Source organism: Pseudophryne corroboree, chromosome 10 (genome assembly GCF_028390025.1).
Source record: "Pseudophryne corroboree isolate aPseCor3 chromosome 10, aPseCor3.hap2, whole genome shotgun sequence".
Lineage (NCBI taxonomy): Eukaryota > Metazoa > Chordata > Amphibia > Anura > Myobatrachidae > Pseudophryne > Pseudophryne corroboree.
In genome coordinates, this window is record NC_086453.1 from 195,093,337 (window position 1) to 195,111,822 (window position 18,486).

Consider the following 18,486-nt stretch of genomic DNA (forward strand, 5'->3'; position numbering starts at 1 on the left):
CCATGGGGATTATACCAAAGCTCCCAAACGGGCGGGAGAGTGCGGATGACTCTGCAGCACCGAATGAGAGAACTCCAGGTCCTCCTCAGCCAGGGTATCAAATTTGTAGAATTTAGCAAACGTGTTTGCCCCTGACCAAGTAGCTGCTCGGCAAAGTTGTAAAGCCGAGACCCCTCGGGCAGCCGCCCAAGATGAGCCCACCTTCCTTGTGGAATGGGCATTTACAGATTTTGGCTGTGGCAGGCCTGCCACAGAATGTGCAAGCTGAATTGTACTACAAATCCAACGAGCAATAGTCTGTTTAGAAGCAGGAGCACCCAGCTTTTTGGGTGCCTACAATATAAACAGCAAGTCAGACTTTCTGACTCCAGCCGTCCTGGAATTATATATATATATATATATATATATATATATATATATATATATATATATATATATTTTCAGGGCCCTGACAACGTCTAGCAACTTGGAGTCCTCCAAGTCCCTAGTAGCCGCAGGCACCACAATAGGTTGTTTCAGGCGAAACGCTGACACCACCTTAGGAAGAAACTGGGGACGAGTCCGCAGTTCTGCCCTGTCCGAATGGAAAATCAAATATGGGCTTTTGTAAGACAAAGCCGCCAATTTTAACAATCGCCTGGCCCAGGCCAGGGCCAACAGCATGGTCACTTTCCATGTGAGATATTTCAAATCCACAGATTTGAGTGGTTCAAACCAATATGATTTGAGGAATCCCAACACTACGTTGAGATCCCACGGTGCCACTGGAGGCACACAAGGGCTGTATATGCAATACTCCCTTGACAAACGTCTGGACTTCAGGAACTGAAGCCAATTCTTTCTGGAAGAAAATCTATAGGGCCGAAACTTGAACCTTAATGGACCCCAATTTGAGGCTCATAGACACTCCTGTTTGCAGGAAGTGCAGAAATCGACCTAGTTGAAATTTTTTCGTGGGGCCCTCCTGGCCTCACCCACGCAACATATTTTTACCACATGTGGTGATAACGTTGTGCGGTCACCTCCTTCCTGGCTTTGACCAGGGTAGGTATGACCTCTTCCGGAATGCCTTTTCCCTTAGGATCCGGCGTTCAAACCGCCATGCCGTCAAACGCAGTCGCGGTAAGTCTTGGAACAGACAAGGTCCCTGCTGGAGCAGGTCCTTTCTTAAAGGCCGATGCCACGGTTCCTCTTGGAACAGACATGGTACTTGCTGAAAGCAAATCCCTTCTTAGCTCCCGAGGCCATTAGTCCTCTGTGAGCATCTCTTGAAGTTCCGGTTACCAAGTCCCTCTTGGCCAATCCGGAGCCACGAGTATAGTTCTTACTCCTCTATGTCTTATAATTCTCAATACCTTGGTTATGAGAAGCAGAGAAGGGAACACATACACCGACTGTTACACCCACGGTGTTACCAGGACGTCCACAGCTATCGCCTGAAGGTCTCGTGACCTGGCGCAATACCTGTCCCATTTTTTTGTTCGGGCGGGACGCCATCATGTCCACCTTTGGTCTTTCCCAACGGTTCACAATCATGCGGAAAACTTCCCGATGAAGTTCCCACTCTCCCGGGTGGAGGTCGTGCCTGCTGAGGAAGTCTGCTTCCCAGTCGTCCACTCCCGGAATGAACACTGCTGACAGTGCTATCACATGATTTTCCGCCTAGCGAAAAATCCTTGCAGTTTTGCCACTGCCCTCCTGCTTCTTGTGCCGCCCTTTCTGTTTACGTGGGCGACTGCCGTGATGTTATCCCACTGGATCAATACCGGCTGACCTTGAAGCAGAGGTCTTGCTAAGCTTAGAGCATTATAAATTTGCTCTTAGCTCCAGTATATTTATGTGGAGAGAATTCTCCAGACTTGATCACACTCCTTGTGTGACTGCTCCCCAGCCTCTCAGGCTGGCCTCCGTGGTCACGAGCATCCAATCCTGAATGCCGAATCTGCGGCCCTCTAGAAGATGAGCACTCTGTAATCACCACAGGAGAGACACCCTTGTCCTTGGATATAGGGTTATCCGCTGATGCATCTGAAGATGCGATCCGGACCATTTGTCCAGCAGATCCCACTGAAGAGTTCTTGCGTGAAATCTGCCGAATGGAAGCGCTTCGTAATAAGCCACCATTTTTACCAGGACTCTTGTGCAATGATGCACTGACACTTTTCCTGGTTTTAGGAGGATCCCGATTAGCTCGGATAACTCCCTGGCTTTCTCCTCTGGGAGAAACACCTTTTCCTGGACTGTGTCCAGAATCATCCCTAGGACCAGCAGACGTGTCGTCGGAACAACTGCGGTTTTGGAATATTTAGAATCCACCCGTGCTGTCGTAGAACTACTTGAGATAGTGCTACTCCGACCTCCAACTGTTCTCTGGACCTTGTTCTTATCAGGAGGTCGTCCATTTTCTTTGAAGACGAATCCTCCTTTCGGTCATTACCTTGGTAAGGACCCGGGGTGCCTTGGACAATCCAACGGCATCGTCTTGAAACTGATAGTGACAGTTCTGTACCACGAACCTGAGGTACCCTTGGTGAGAAAAGGCAAATTTTGGGACATGGAGGTAAGCATCCCTGATGTCCCGGGACACCATATAGTCCCCTTGTTCTTTGCTATCACTGCTCTGAGTGACTCCATCTGGATTTGAACCCTTGTAAGTGTTCAAATTTTTCAGATTTAGAATAGGTCTCACCTAGCCTTCAGTACCACCATATAGTGTGGAGTAATACCCCTTTCCTTGTTGTCGGAGGGGTAAATTTATTATCACCTGCTGGGAATACAGCTTGTGAATTGTTTTCAATACTGCCTCCCTGTCGGAGGGAGACATTGGTACAGCAGACTACAGGAACCTGCGAGGGGGGAAACCTCTCGACATTCCAATCTGTACCCCTTGGATACTACTTGTAGGATCCAGGGGTCCTGTACGGTCCCAGCGTCATGCTGAGAACTTGGTAGAAGCGGTGGAGGGCTTCTGTTCCTGGGAATGGGCTGCCTGCTGCAGTCTTCTTCCCTTTCCTCTATCCCTGGGCAGATATGACTCTTATAGGGACGAAAGGACTGAGGCTGAAAAGACGGTGTCTTTTTCTGCAGAGATGTGACTTAGGGTAAAAAACGGTGGATTTTCCAGCAGTTGCCCTGGCCACCAGGTCCCATGGACCGACCCCAAATAACTCCTCCCCTTTATACGGCAATACATCTTTGTGCCGTTTGGAATCTGCATCACCTGACCACTGTCGTGTCCATAAACATCTTCTTGCAGATATGGACATCGCATTTACTCTTGATGCCAGAGTGCAAATATCCCTCTGCGCATCTCGCATATATAGAAATGCATCCTTTAAATGCTCTATAGTCAATAAAATACTGTCCCTGTCAAAGGTATCAATATTTTTAGTCAGGGAATCCGACCAAGCCACCTCAGCTCTGCACATCCAGGCTGAGGCGATCGCTGGTCGCAGTATAACACCAGCATGTGTGTGTATACTTTTTAGGATATTTTTCAGCCTCCTATCAGCTGGCTCCTTAAGTACGGCCCTATCCGTAGATGGTACCGCCACTTGTTCTGATAAGCGTGTGAGCGCCTTATCCACCCTGAGGGGTGTTTCCCACCGCGCCTTAACTTCTGGCGGGAAAGGGTATACCGCCAATAATTTTCTATCGGGGGAAACCCACGCATCATCACACACTTCATTTAATTTATCTGATTCAGGAAAAACTACAGGTAGTTTTTTCACCTCACACATAATACCCTTTTTTGTGGTACTTGGAGTATCAGAAATATGTAACACCTCCTTCATTGCCCTTAACGTGTGGCCCTAAAAGAAAATACGTTTGTTTCTTCACCGTCGACACTGAAATCAGTGTCCGTGTCTGGGTCTGTGTCGACCGACTGAGGTAAATGGGCATTTTACAGCCCCTGACGGTGTTTGAGACGCCTGGACAGATACTAATTTGTTCGCCGGCCCTCTCATGTCGTCAACCGGCTTGCAGCGTGTTGACATTGTCACGTAATTTCCATAAATAAGCCATCCATTCCGGTGTCGACTCCCTAGAGAGTGACATCACCATTACAGGCAATTTGTTCCGCCTCCTCACCAATATTTTCCTCATACATGTCGACACACACGTACCGACATACAGCACACACATAGGGAATGCTCTGATAGAGGACAGGACCCACTAGCCCTTTGGGGAGACAGAGGGAGAGTTTGCCAGCACACACCAAAACGCTATAATTATCCAGGGAAAACCTTTATATAAGTGTTCCTCCCTTATAGCATTTTAATATATATACATATCGCCAAATCAGTGCCCCCCCTCTCTGTTTTAACCCTGTTTCTGTAGTGCAGTGCAGGGGAGAGCATGGGAGCCTTCCCACCAGCCTTTCTGTGAGGGAAAATGGCGCTGTGTGCTGAGGAGAATAGGCCCCGCCCCCTTTTCGGCGGGCTTCTTCTCCGGAGTTTTAGATATCTGGCAGGGGTTAAATACATCCATATAGCCTCAAGGGCTATATGTGATGTATTTTTCGCCATACAGGTATTATACATTGCTGCCCAGGGCGCCCCCCCCCAGCGCCCTGCACCCTCCGTGACCGCTGTGTGAAGTGTGCTGACAACAATGGCGCACAGCTGCAGTGCTGTGCGCTACCTGATGAAGACTGAGAGTCTTCTGCCGCCTGGTTCCGGACCTCTTCATCTTCAGCGTCTGCAAGGGGGGTCGGCGGCGCGGCTCCGGGACGAACCCCAGGGCGAGCCCTGTGTTCCGACTCCCTCTGGAGCTATGTCCAGTAGCCTAAGAATCCAATCCATCCTGCACGCAGGTGAGTTGAAAATCTCTCCCCTAAGTCCCTCGATGCAGTGAGCCTGTTGCCAGCAGGACTCAATGAAAATAAAGAACCTAAAAACTTTTTCTAAGTAACTCTTTAAGAGAGCCACCTAGATTGCACCCTTCTCGGCCGGGCACAAAAACCTAACTGAGGCTTGGAGGAGGGTCATAGGGGGAGGAGCCAGTACACACCATGTGATCCTAAAAGCTTGCTTTTGTGCCCTGTCTCCTGCGGAGCCGCTATTCCCCATGGTCCTGACGGAGTCCCCAGCATCCACTAGGACGTTAGAGAAAACCTCTTACTTCTTGGGGGATACCTCCCCGTTGCCCAGGGGTACACCGTCTGATCCTCATAATCCTTGTTGACTGTTGCCAATTTCGTCTTTTTATATTTAATCAGCTCGTGTCTATAAGAATCAATTTTACCCTGCAATTTCTGTACCCAGTTCTCTTTGGGTACAATAAATGATTTGAGGCACGTTCCACCTCACTGATCTTCACCTTTGTTTCATTCAGAATTCTAGTTGATTCCTCAACAACCAAAATCATTAAATCTAGTGCCGCCCAACGCCTACAAAATTCAGGATTTGTTCTCCCAATCGTGGGGATGTTTTTTATCCTAAACCCCCTGGGTATCTTGCGTTCTCTATAGTAATCAGAGATCGTAACTCCATGTAAATGGTAGTCGACCTCTCTTTTGCGGAGTTTAAGCAGAGCAAAGTAAATGTCCTCAGCAGAATCCCCCTCAGCCGTAGCTTGTAAAGTATCTTTCACGAGTACTGCTTCTGCTTCTGATTCAGAGAAGCTGAGCAGCTCACCTGTGTGTAACTTAATTGCTTGAAACCCAAAGTTATGTGTATTGCCGACTCCATATTTAAATTATGACGAAAATTCACTCAATTCAGTCCCATTCAGTGAGAATAAACACCACCGTTAGTGAAAATACATACACAAAAATTTCCCAGCACTGACATTATTCACAATAATAAAGTGTGGTTGCCTTGTCTAGAGACAGTCCTTGTAATCACAAGCCTTCCTTTAACATACACGTATGACCGGCACTCCAACAGCACAGCATAAATACCTGGGTGCCCTTCCGTGGCACTACAGAGCCCAGCAGACAGCACAGATTGGTGGGCGGCACTCCAAGGATTTGTAGAAGAAATAACACAGCTTCACAAGCTTTTTCAATCAACGTTTCAGACGCTTATTTATTCTTGACATGTCTTCTCCTTTTATGTGTCTATTGCCTTTCCACGCTCTATATGGGTGTTATGAGAGTTTTTAAGGAAAACATTACCTTTTGAAAAATGTATTTCCATCTCTTGTGGGGGGTTGTCATCAGGGCCGGAATGTGTAATAAAGGTTCCCAATCCCACTATACAGGGGAGGGGATTGTTAGGTTGGTATATGGGTCTGGGTCATGATGACGGTACCCCTACAGGGGTTGGATAGTTTTGTATTAATTCATGGTCTCACTCTTTGGTTTCTGTACTAGGTGGTTGGAGGTGGAGGTAACACTTAGTAATAGGGACCCACTCCTTGAGCCGCATGGGCCGTGTGTGTGGTCGCTCAGGCGCATTGTGGCGGGGACAGGAGTAATGTCTGTGCATGTAACGGTGTCTTTCTGTCCAAATCACCTCTTGGTTCTCCTAGATTTCTTAGCTAGCGCAAACTTGTGGGGCCAGTTGGTCCGGGGGTTTGTTACCCTTGTTACTGTGGTTACAGTCCCGCCTACGGTTCCTATGGTTACCGGTGGGACGGAGACGGGCGTATGACGTCATTGCGCTGGTGCTGGAAACGCGGGAGCGTCAGGAGGGGTTTCACACGCTCTGGTGCTATAAAGGTATGTGGTTTGTACATTGTTTGTATCCTGACGAAAGGCGCAAATAAAGGCGTCTGAAATGTTGATTGAAAAAGCTTGTGAAGCTGTGTTATTTCTTCTACAAATCCTTGGAGTGCCGCCCACCAATCCGTGATATATATATATATATATATATATATATATGATTTAAGACCATGCTTTCCCCTCTTAAAAACCTCTGCAATGGACCACCATTACACTAACTCTGTGTGTCAAACAGGGAAAAAAAAAAAGGATTGCATATTTATTTTCTGAAATGGTTTATTGCCCATAGCAACAGTTAGTGTCTGTATTCCCTCTCAACAGAAGCTCCATTAAAAAACATCTTACGCTGCTGTTGCACTCCTGAATAGGACTCTGCACATCTGCAGCAGACTACAATGATTTTTGGGAAAAAAACAAAAACCATAAGCGGTTTTTCACAATAAAGGAAAGCCTGAAAAAAAGCACAGCAACCTGCGGGGAGACAGTCAATGTAAATGCTTTCGTTCAATGAGGAAGCATCAAGGCCTCCTGCTCTCCGGCCTTCGCTAATGCAAATGGTTATCCACCCAGCAGAGATAATGGTCTTGAAACACTGCTCTGCAGTCATTTTCTGCAATTTGTCACAGAAGCTGAGCTGCCTGAGCTCAATCGCCCGTCGCAGCATCATTTTGCGCTCCCTCTCCCTTTTAATACCAATATTTTGTTCTGCATTTTTCTACAAGGAACAAAAAAACATGACAATAGGAAAAGCTAGAGGGTAGCAGAAAAAAAATATTCTAATTAGGGTGACAGTCACAGACATTTATGGCATCTGTCCATAGAGAACAATGTTCAAGGTAGTCACCACATCAGCAAACATTTGAAGTTAAGATACTTAAAGCATTACTACACCCCAAAAATTGAAATATCAAGATATGAACCATGAAGGTTAAAACATTGGAGCAGATGTACTAAGCCTGGAGAAGTGATAAAGCAGTGATAAGTGGAAGGTGACAACGCACCATCCAATCATTACAGGTTTGAAAAATGACAGGTGTTGATTGGCTGGTGCGTTATCACATTCCACTTATCACTGCTTTATCATTTCTCCAGGCTTAATATATCTGCCCCATTATGTTTGTAAAAACCTGACATCCCTTTGAAGCTCTGTTAGATAGTGAAGTATTACTACAGAGTCCATTTAAGCATCCTTAGGACCATATCCTCATGGGACCTCTTACAGATCAAAGTCCTGAGAAATCACTCATGAGTTATTTTGCCATAGATGTTCCCACCCCTGTGTAGGGGGAATGGTGGTGGGGGGGGGGGTTGACGTGTCAGGGAATGAAGAGTCCAGCTATTAGTAGAGCTGTAAGAACTGGAGGGACATGCTATAACAATTATAATCTTTGCCAACGCTGTCAAATTATGTAAATAACAGCTCAGTAATGCACAGCCCCTGCGATACATCAGCGTTATGTGACAAGCGGTCCACCATGGCTGGAAAAACACATCACTCATGAAAATCTGAGAAAAGGACTTAACGTTAGTACAAAATGAATATATTCTTCATTCTTGGGGGACACTATTGAAAACTGCTACTTTGTGAGGTAGCAGTCTTGGGCAGTACGCAGCACTTTTTGCCTAAACTGGCATCACTGGACAAATATTTAGTGACAGTGTGCACCAAAGATCAGATGTTCACCATGCACATCTGCACAACAGAGGCCCCATGTTTCACCATCTACAAGTCATGCATGGACCTAGTGGAATGAACCCTCCATTTCTCTTCAACAGGCACTCCTGCTTAGATATGAGCCTGCAAATGACCAAATTAACCCACTGAGCAACTGTCTGCTTAGAAGCTTGACATTCCCTTTTGTGGGAACAAAAGGATAAAGAGACTGTCTGGTACACCTTATTTGTCCTGCATATACAGATCCTGCGCCCTGATCACGTCCAAGATTAAAGAGACCCCTCTTCATCCTCCAAAACCATCCTGGGATTTAACCAGAAGCATTTTTGGATTCAAATAGAACTGGGAAACACCTTGTGGTGAAAGAGATGTTTAAGCCCTATGCAAAAACAAAACCAGAACAGGTCACAGTCAGGAAATAGCTCTCAACTCTGACTCCCATTGTGCTGAGATAATGGCTAGGTAAAAGCCAGATTTCCAATTTATCAAAGTCACGTCATCAAACCAAGTCAGAGACTCAAAAGATGGATGCTGTTGCACCTTGAGAACTAAATTCCAGCATTGTGCCCTCTTGTAGAAAGAAAGAAATAAAAAAGAACCAACCTCTCCAACCTAAAGGATGCTGCTGGAAAATCCTTCCATGCAAACCATGATATGTATGTTTCCCAGATCCAATAATTTAAAGTTGAAACCAGCTTCCTTGCCTTCAGCATTATCTGAACTAAGCTGCTGGCAAAACCCTTGTTCATTACGAGCATGGCCTCAATAAACATGCTGTTAAAACCAGATGAGAAAGTTAAATGTTTAAAGGGGATGCGGTCAGGATCCTGATGGTACAGGGGTTAGGATTTGGCACTAAGGGAATGGTTGGGTTTAGGCTGCGGGGGGAGGGGAAGGGAAGAGAGGGATCAGAGCCTAGAAGGTGAACGCCTCTTTGAGAAATCATGCACTGAGGATCTAAATAACAGGACCTTGTGGGACAATTCAGGGCCACCAGGCTAACATTAGTTCATTCTCTTTTTACCTTTCTAAGAACCCTCAGTAATAAGGCTATCAGAGGGAAAAGATAAATAAGATTATACCATAGAACAAACATGGCACTGACAAGCATCGTCCCAGGATTTTTAGCCTGGTGCGGTAGTGCTCCATCATGTGATTCAAACTGGGTGCCATCACATACATGTACGTCCACTTGTCCACAAACTACTGAGTTAAAGCACCAGATTTGACAGTGTTCAAGCTCCTCACCCATCTCAATATTTACCAGCGTCTCTCATAGAGGAAAAAAACCCACACAATTTTGCAATGATTACTTTTAGAGTTTCCCTTAGATTATCACTGAGTGATATTACGCAATAGTGAGTGAGCAATAATCAGGAATGGGCTTAGATTGAAATGTATTTTTATATATTTTTTTGTATGTGCATCACATAGGAAAAATAAACATGCAGATTTTTCTGTTGCCACTAAAACAAGTTAAACTGGGTTTGGATTGTCTTGAGTATTCACCTTCACTTATTAAGTGAATCATTCTAAATTTCAGTATGGCAAAAGTGGGTTTGTAGATACAAAGAATAAGAACACCCTTTCTCTTAATTTTTCTAATGTCAACTATAATACAGCACAATGAAGGGAGTCTTCAAAAACCAAAAAAAAAAGTTTGTTCTGTGGATGACTTCCAGCTATCTTGACAGTCTCCCAGAAAGCCCTAAATAAACTATGTACTACAGTAGAAGAGGTTGACTATGTATGGGTTCTTCTGTTCACTCTATTATGTGTTTATGTTAACTGGGTAACTTACCTGCCAGGCAACACCTAGTTTAGAGATTTCTCTGCCAGACATGCCTTTGGTAAGTTCTGCCAGCTCCGAGCACTTCTTCCCATAGTCAAACTGGGCAACTTTCAAACGCCTAGAAACAACAAATCAGATGATTTATTGACTCCGCAATATAAACCAATTACACAGCAGACACGGAGCTAATGGACATTAGCCATAAAACACCTCTACATGGACTGCCCAAATCCCTGCCTAATCTCTCAGTGTCTTGTATGATCAAATTACATGAATATCCTATTACATGGAAAGTAATTGATTAGACTTTAGCATGACACACACAAGTATAAAATGCACTGTCCAACACTGATCTTAAAGGAATACCCCACCTTTATTTAGTCAGGATTGAGCTTATTAATGAGTGCACTTACTGCTTGCCTTCGCTTGCTGGTTTCAAGACAAATTTATCAAAATAAAGCCTGACGAGGCGCTCTCTCTCCTCCAGCCCAGGAAGGGCGAAGTTGACAATCTCATCTATTCGATCATTGATAGCCCAGTCAAACTGTTCCGGCTGGTTACTGGCCAACACCAACATAAATCTGAACAGGGAAACACAAAGAGCTGATTATTACATGACAGAAAGCACTTTCTTACAATACAGAGGACAATCTACATGGGTGCCCAAATTGTCTCCACAGCCATGCTCATGAACAGCATTCTTTATGCATAACATGGCATCCATGTTTTACTACACTTTAAGAAATGAAAACCCTACAACAACATCCTAAATGTAAAGGGGTGGGTTGGTGGGGGGAAACAGCTCTCCTTGTTTGGCCCTTCCAGCAACAACAAATACTGAAAGAAAAGTAAAAGCGCACAATGGTGAACTATATTAAAATCAGTACTTTTTACTTCAATAAATATAAAATTCACAAAAGAACATATGATAATACAAATGATCACAACAGCGCTGGTTATAAACAGGAGTCATCAGTCCATCCTCTGCTATCCGCACCGCTGGCATCCGCACTGTGTCTCAAGCCTCATTTCCAGACTCCGTGACGTCACTGTCTTTTAGTCCTGCCCACACACTTTCTCTCATAGATTACAAGCTGCGGGGAGATTTCTGTTTATAACAAGCACTGTTGTGATATCTTGTTAATATGTTCGTGAATTTTATATTTATTGAAGTAAAAATAACTGATTTTAACGTACTTCACCATTGTGTGCCTGCACTTTTCATTATTTATATATACTTTTTCCACATTTTGCTGTTACAGCCTTATTCCAAAATGAAATAAATTCATTTTTGTCCCCAAAATTCTACACACAATACCCCATAATGACAATATGAAAAAAGTTTTTTTTTTAGATCTTTGCAAATTTATTAAAAACTAGGTGATTCATGGCGCCCTACGGGCGCTCTTCACACCGTCGTAAGGGGCTACGCCCCCTTATCCCTTGCACGCCCTTGTGGCATGCAATATTTTTATTATATGGAGTATTACCTCCAATCATAATAGTGTGAGTTGTTAAATATTGCACGGACAAAGGGCGTGCGATGTGTAAGGTGTCGCAGCCCCTTGCAACAACGTGAACAGCGCACGCAGGGCCCGATGAATCGCCTAGTAGGAGCTGTGGTTGGGAGTGGCAGGTACGGGGGAGATGCGGATGGGGGAGGGGGTCCAGGGGAGACGTGGGTGGGGGAGGGGGGCCGGAGCCATTGCTGGTGGTAGCGCGGATAAGGCATGGAGGTACTGCAAGTGGGGGAGGGGCGGGTAATGCTTCTCCTCCTGGAAGCAGCTAAGCTGCTGTCCTCCCTTCGGCAGTGGCTCTCCCAGAGACTAGCACAGCAGCCAGTCACTATTGTTAGCGCCGGTGTCCCAACACATCGCATTACAGGGAAAAAGATGCACTCAAACTACAACTCCCAGCAGTCCTTAGCGCCGGAATGCTTTGAGGCTAAGGGCTGCTGGGAGGTGTCGTTTATTTAGTGCGTCTACTTCCCTGTAATGCGGTGCGTTGGGACACCAGCGCTAACAATAGTGACTGGCTGGCAGAACTGATTTACTGGCTGAATCAATGTAAAAGGTGAGTGCTATACACAGCACTGTCACCTTTTACATTGATTCAGCGTCCAGACATTACCCTCCAAGATATCACCCACTCTGTTACATTAGCCATCTCGGGGATTCCAGGCCGGCAGCCCAGGTACTGTGTTGTGGAGTCAGGGCCTCTGGGGTTGGCAGTGACGGGGAGGCACTTCTGTGACATCATGTGCAGAGGAGGCTTTGGGGCTCAGAGAGTATGCGGCGCAGGGAGGGCTTCTGCTGCGCCGCTTTCATACACATCTATGCCGGTGGCTGCAGCAGCTTTTGTTCCACCTACGCCGCGGCTAGGCAGTGGGGATTGTTGATGCCGGAGGGGGCAGCCGGCTTGGCAGCAGGACATAGGAAGTTGAAGTAAAAGGATTCCCTCCCCCCCCCCCCTATCTACAGTACAGAGACTTGCTGCAGATGCAGTGGCTTACTCTCCAACTGTACCTTTTTGGCAGGTACAGAACCTTTGTTTATGGTCTGTACCGATTTTTGGCTCTCCAAACTTCCATTGAAAGTTTAGGAAAAGGGGCGTGGCCACACCACTTTACCCGTGGCCATGCCCCCTTTTCGAATTTGTAGTGATTTTTATGTGTAAATTGTTGGAGGGTATGTTGCTGCAGAAGCAGTGGGCATATTTTGCAGCTCCATCAGCCCCATTGTTAATCCTGCTCTGGGAACACACAGCAGCCAAAGGCAGAGCATCCCATTGGATGTAACCTGTGTGGGAGGGAGAGTCTCGCCCAATCAGCTGTGGACTGGGTGTGATAGACCTGCTGCTAATCCAATGAGAGCTCCTAGCCACGCACATCGTTATTCACACAGGCACAAAGTCACAGATCTGGGCTATTATATAGGAGATAAAAAAAACTAAGAAATCACATGTACATAAGTATTCACAGCCTTTACCATGAAGCTCAAAATTGAGCACAGGTGCATCCTGTTTCCACTGATCATCCTTGAGATGTTTCTACAGCTTAATTGAGGTCGATCTGTGGTAAATTCAATTAATTGGACATAATTTGGAAAGGCACACACCTGTCTATATAAGGTCTCACACTTGACAGTGCATGTCTGAGCACAAGCCAAGCATGAAGTCAAAGGAATTGTCTGTAGACCTTTCGAGATAGGATTGTCTCGAGGCACATATCTGGGGAAGGGTACAGAAAGATATCTGCTGCTTTGAAGGTCCCAATGAGCACAGCGTTCTTTATCATCTGTAAATTGAAGAAGTTCGGAACCACCAGGACTCTTCCTAGAGCTGGCCGGCTGTCAAAACTGAGCGATCGGGGGAGAAGGGCCCGATAGTCACTGTCAGAGCTACAGCATTCCTCTGTGGAGAGAGGAGAACCTTTCAGAAAGACAACCATCTCTGCAGTGAATGCCAGGCAAAAAAAGATTGAACTCTTTGACGTGAATGCCAGGCATTATGTTTGGAGGAAACCAGGCACCGCTCATCACCAGGTCAATACCATCTCTACAGTGAAGCATGGTGGTGGCAGCATCATGCTGTGGGGATGTTTTTCAGCGGCAGGAACTGGGAGACTAGTCAGGATAGAGGGAAAGATGAATGCAGAAATGTACAGAGACATCCTGGATGAAAACCTGCTCCAGAGAGCTCTTGACCTCAGACTGGGGCGACGGTTCATCTTTAGCAGGACAACAACCCTAAGCACACAGCCAAGATATCAAAAGAGTAGCATCAGGAAAACTCTGTGAATGTCCTTGAGTGGTCCAGCCAGAGCCCAGACTTGATTCCGAATGAACATCTCTGGAGAGATCTGAAAATGGCTGTCCGCAGACGCTTCCCATCCAACCTGATGGAGCTTGAGAGGTGCTGCAAAGAGGAATGGGCGAAACTGCCCAAACATAGGTGTGCCAGGCTTGTGGCGTCATACTGAAAAAGACTTGAGGCTGTAATTGCTGCCAAAGGTGCATCAACAAAGTATTGAGTAAAGGCTGTGTATACTTATGTACATGTGATTTTAGTTTTTTTTTTTTTATAATTTGCAAAAATCTACAAAAAAAACAAGATTTTAAACCGACCGGTAAATCTTTTTCTCCTAGTCCGTAGAGGATGCTGGGCACTCCGTAAGGACCATGGGGTATAGACGGGCTCCGCAGAAGACATGGGCACTCAAAGACCTTTTAATGGGCGTGAGCTGGCTCCTCCCTCTATGCCCCTCCTCCAGACCTCAGTTATAGAACTGTGCCCAGAGGAGACGGACATTTCGAGGAAAAGGATTTTGTTAATTAAGGGTGAGATACACACCAGCTCACACCACAAACACACCGTATAACATGGTACATAACTAAATCAGTTAAAAGCATGAACAACAGAAATCAGCAACAGTCTTATCTCAACCGTACACAACTCTCTTGTAACTACATCAGTAACTATGTACAAGTACTGCAGATTTATTCCGCACTGGGATGGGCGCCCAGCATCCTCTACGGACTAGGAGAAAAAGATTTACCGATTTTGGTAACGGCAATCCTGCCGTAGAATGAGCCTGCTGAATCTTGTTACAGATCCAGCGTGCAATAGACTGCTTGGAAGCAGGAGCGCCAACCCTGTTGGCCGCATATAGGACAAACAGAGCCTCTGTTTTCCTAATACGAGCCATTCTGGCTACATAGATTTTTAAAGCCCTGAATACATCAAGGGACTTGGACTCCTCCAAGACATCCGTAGCCACCGGCACTACAATAGGTTGGTTCATGTGAAACGACGAAACCACCTTAGATAGAAATTGTGGACGAGTTCTCAATTCCGCTCTATCCACATGGAAAATCAGATAGGGGCTCTTGTGGGACAAGGCGGCCAATTCGGACACCCGCCTTGCAGATGCCAAGGCCAATAACATGACCACTTTCCACGTGAGAAATTTTAACTCAACAATTTGAAGTGGTTCAAACCAATGTGATTTAAGGAACTGCAACACCACGTTCAGGTCCCACGGTGCCACAAGGGGCACAAAAGGAGGTTGGATGTGCAGTACTCCTTTCACAAAAGTCTGTACTTCTGGAAGAGAGGCCAATTCCTTCTGAAAGAATATTTATAAGGCCGAAATCTGCACCTTAATGTAACCTAACTTTAGGCCCATATCCACTCCTGTCTGTAGAAAATGGAGAAAACGACCCAGCAGGAATTCTTCCGTAGGAGCATTCTTGGATTCACACCAGGACACATACTTCCTCCAGATACGGTGATAGTGCTTCGCCGTTACTGCCTTCCTAGCTTTAAGTAGAGTAGGGATGACTTCCCCTGGAATACCTATCCTAGCTAGGATCTGGTGTTCAACCGCCATGCCGTCAAACGTAATCGCGGTAAGTCTTGGAACACACACGGCCCCTGTTGTAACAGGTCCTCTCTGAGAGGTAGCGGCCAAGGATCTTCTGTGATCATTTCCTGAAGATCTGGATACCAGGCCCTTCGAGGCCAATCTGGGACAATGAGTATCGTCTGAACTCCTGTTGTTCTTATGATTCTCAATATTTTTGAGATGAGCAGAAGCGGAGGGAACACATAGACCGCTTGATACACCCACGGTGTTACTAGCGCTTTCACTGCTATTGCGTGAGGGTCCCTTGCCCTGGAACAATATGTCCAAAGCTTCTTGTTGAGGCGTGACGCCATCATGTCTATTTGAGGGAGTCCCCAACAACTTGTCACTTCTGCAAAGACCTCTTGATGAAGTCCCCACTCTCCTGGATGGAGATCGTGTCTGCTGAGGAAGTCTGCTTCCCAGTTGTCCACTGCCGGAATGAATACCGCGGACAGAGCGCTTACATGATTTTCCGCCCAGCGAAGAATCCTGGCGGCCTCCGCCATTGCTGCTCTGCTCCTTGTTCCGCCCTGGCGGTTTACATGCGCCATGGCTGTGATATTGTCTGACTGGATCAGAACGAGTAGGTTGCGAAGGAGATGCTCCGCCTGTCTCAGGCCGTTGTATATGGCCCTTAATTCCAGCACGTTTATGTGCAGACAAGCCTCCTGGCTTGACCATATTCCCTGAAAGTTTTTTCCCTGTGTGACTGCTCCCCAACCTCGGAGGCTCGCGTCCGTGGTCACGAGAACCCAATCTTGAATTCCAAACCTGCGACCCTCTAGAAGGTGAGCACTCTGGAGCCACCAAAGGAGAGAAATCCTGGCCCTGGGGGACAGGCTTATCATCTGATGCATTTGGAGATGGGACCCTGACCACTTGCTCAGTAGGTCCCACTGAAAAGTTCTTGCATGGAACCTGCCAAACGGAATGGACTCGTAGGCCGCCACCATCTTTCCCAACACTCGAGTGCATTGATGAATCGACACTCTTTTCGGTTTCAGCAGAACCCTGACCATGTTCTGGAGTTCCAGAGCTTTTTCCACTGGGAGAAAAACCCTCTGCCGTTCCGTGTCCAGAATCATGCCCAAAAACGACAGCCGAGTTGTCGGGACCAACTGCGACTTTGGCAAATTTAGAAGCCAGCCGTGTTGTTGTAGCACCCTCAGAGAGAGAGCCACGCTCTTCAGTAATTGTTCTCTTGATCTCGCTTTTATCAGGAGATCGTCCAAGTACAGGATAATTTTGACACCCTGCTTGCGCAGGGGCACCATCATTTCTGCCATTACCTTGGTGAAAATCCTCGGGGCCGTGGAAAGCCCAAACGGCAACGTCTGAAACTGGTAATGACAATCCTGTACAGCGAATCTCAGGAACGCCTGATGAGGAGGATATATGGAGACATGAAGGTATGCATCCTTTATGTCTAGTGATACCATAAAATACCCCCCTTCCAGGCTGGAGATCACTGCCCGGAGAGATTCCATTTTGAATTTGAAACTCTTCAAATATAGATTTAGGGATTTTAGGTTCAGAATCGGTCTGACCGAACCGTTCAGCTTCGGGACCACAAACAGGGTTGAATAGAACCCCTTTCCCTGTTGCAACTGGGGAACCTGGATAATCACTTGCTGTTGACACAGCTTTCGTATAGCCGCCGAAACTATTGCTCTCTCTGGGAGAGAAGCTGGCAAGGCCGATTTGAAAAATCGGCATGGAGGCACATCTTCGAACTCCAGTTTGTAGCCTTGGGACACAATTCCTATAACCCAAGGATCCAATTCCGAATGAACCCAGACCTGGCTGAAGAGCTGAAGATGTGCCACCACCGGTGTGGACTCCCTTAGCGGGGCCCCAGCGTCATGCGGTGGATTTGGTAGTGGTCGGGGAGGACTTTTGCTCCTGGGAACTAGCCGAAGCTGGTGTTCTTTTCCCTCTACCTCTACCTCTGGCGAGGAAGGATGAACCGCGCCCCTTTCTGAATTTATGAGACCGAAAGGACTGCATCTGGTATTGAGGTGTTTTCTTTTGCTGTGGGGGAATGTAAGGCAGAAAAGAAGATTTACCCGCGGTAGCTGTGGAAACCAGGTCCGCAAGGCCTTCCCCAAACAGAACTTCACTCTTGTAAGGCAAAGCCTCCATAAGTCTCTTGGAGTCAGCATCCCCCATCCATTGGCGGGTCCACAGTGACCTCCTAGCTGAAATTGTCATGGCATTTGCTCTTGAACCCAAGAGTCCAATATCTCTCGCAGCCTCCCTCATATATAACACTGCGTCCTTTATGTGACCTAATGTCAACAAAACACTGTCTTTATCGAGGGTGTCCATGTCAGATGACAAGTTATCTGCCCATGCTGCAATTGTGCTCCCCACCCATGCAGACGCTACCGCCGGTCTGAGCAGGGCTCCCGTAGTCGCATAAATTGATATTAAGGTAGTTCCCTGCCTGCGATCCGCAGGATCTTTTAAGGTCGCTGTGTCCGGGTACGGTAGGGCCACCTTTTTGGACAAGCGCGTAAGGGCCTTGTCCACCGTAGGTGAGGATTCCCACCGTAACCTGTCCTGTGAGGGGAAATGATACACCATTATAATTCTCTTGGGAACCTGTAGCCTCCTGTCTGAAGTTTCCCAAGCCTTTTCAAATAAAGCGTTCAGCTCATGTGATGGGGGAAATGTTACCTCAGGTTTCTTCCCCTTAAACATACAGACCCGTGTGTCCGGGACAGACGGGTCCTCTGTGATATGTAATACATCTTTTATTGCAATAATCATGTATTGAATACTCTTTGCCACCCTTGGGTGCAACTTTGCCTCATCCTAGTCGACATTGGAGTCGGAATCCGTGTCGGTATCAGTGTCTGCTATCTGGGTAAAGGGACGTTTTTGGGAACCTGAAGGGTCTTGTGACACAGTAAGAGGCATGGAGTGACTCCCTGGTTGGC

General features: G+C 46.6%; 1 protein-coding gene across 1 annotated transcript in view; it reads right to left on the bottom strand.

Moving 5' to 3' along the window:
* Positions 1-18,486, bottom strand: part of LOC134966344 (ATPase family AAA domain-containing protein 3) — a 256,466-nt gene that overhangs the window by 78,915 nt on the left and 159,065 nt on the right. The window contains exons 14-15 of the mRNA XM_063943015.1: positions 10,551-10,718; positions 10,147-10,255 (exon numbers count right to left, since the gene is read on the bottom strand). Coding sequence (XP_063799085.1) covers positions 10,147-10,255; positions 10,551-10,718 — 277 coding nt within the window. The remainder of the gene's footprint in view (positions 1-10,146; positions 10,256-10,550; positions 10,719-18,486) is intronic.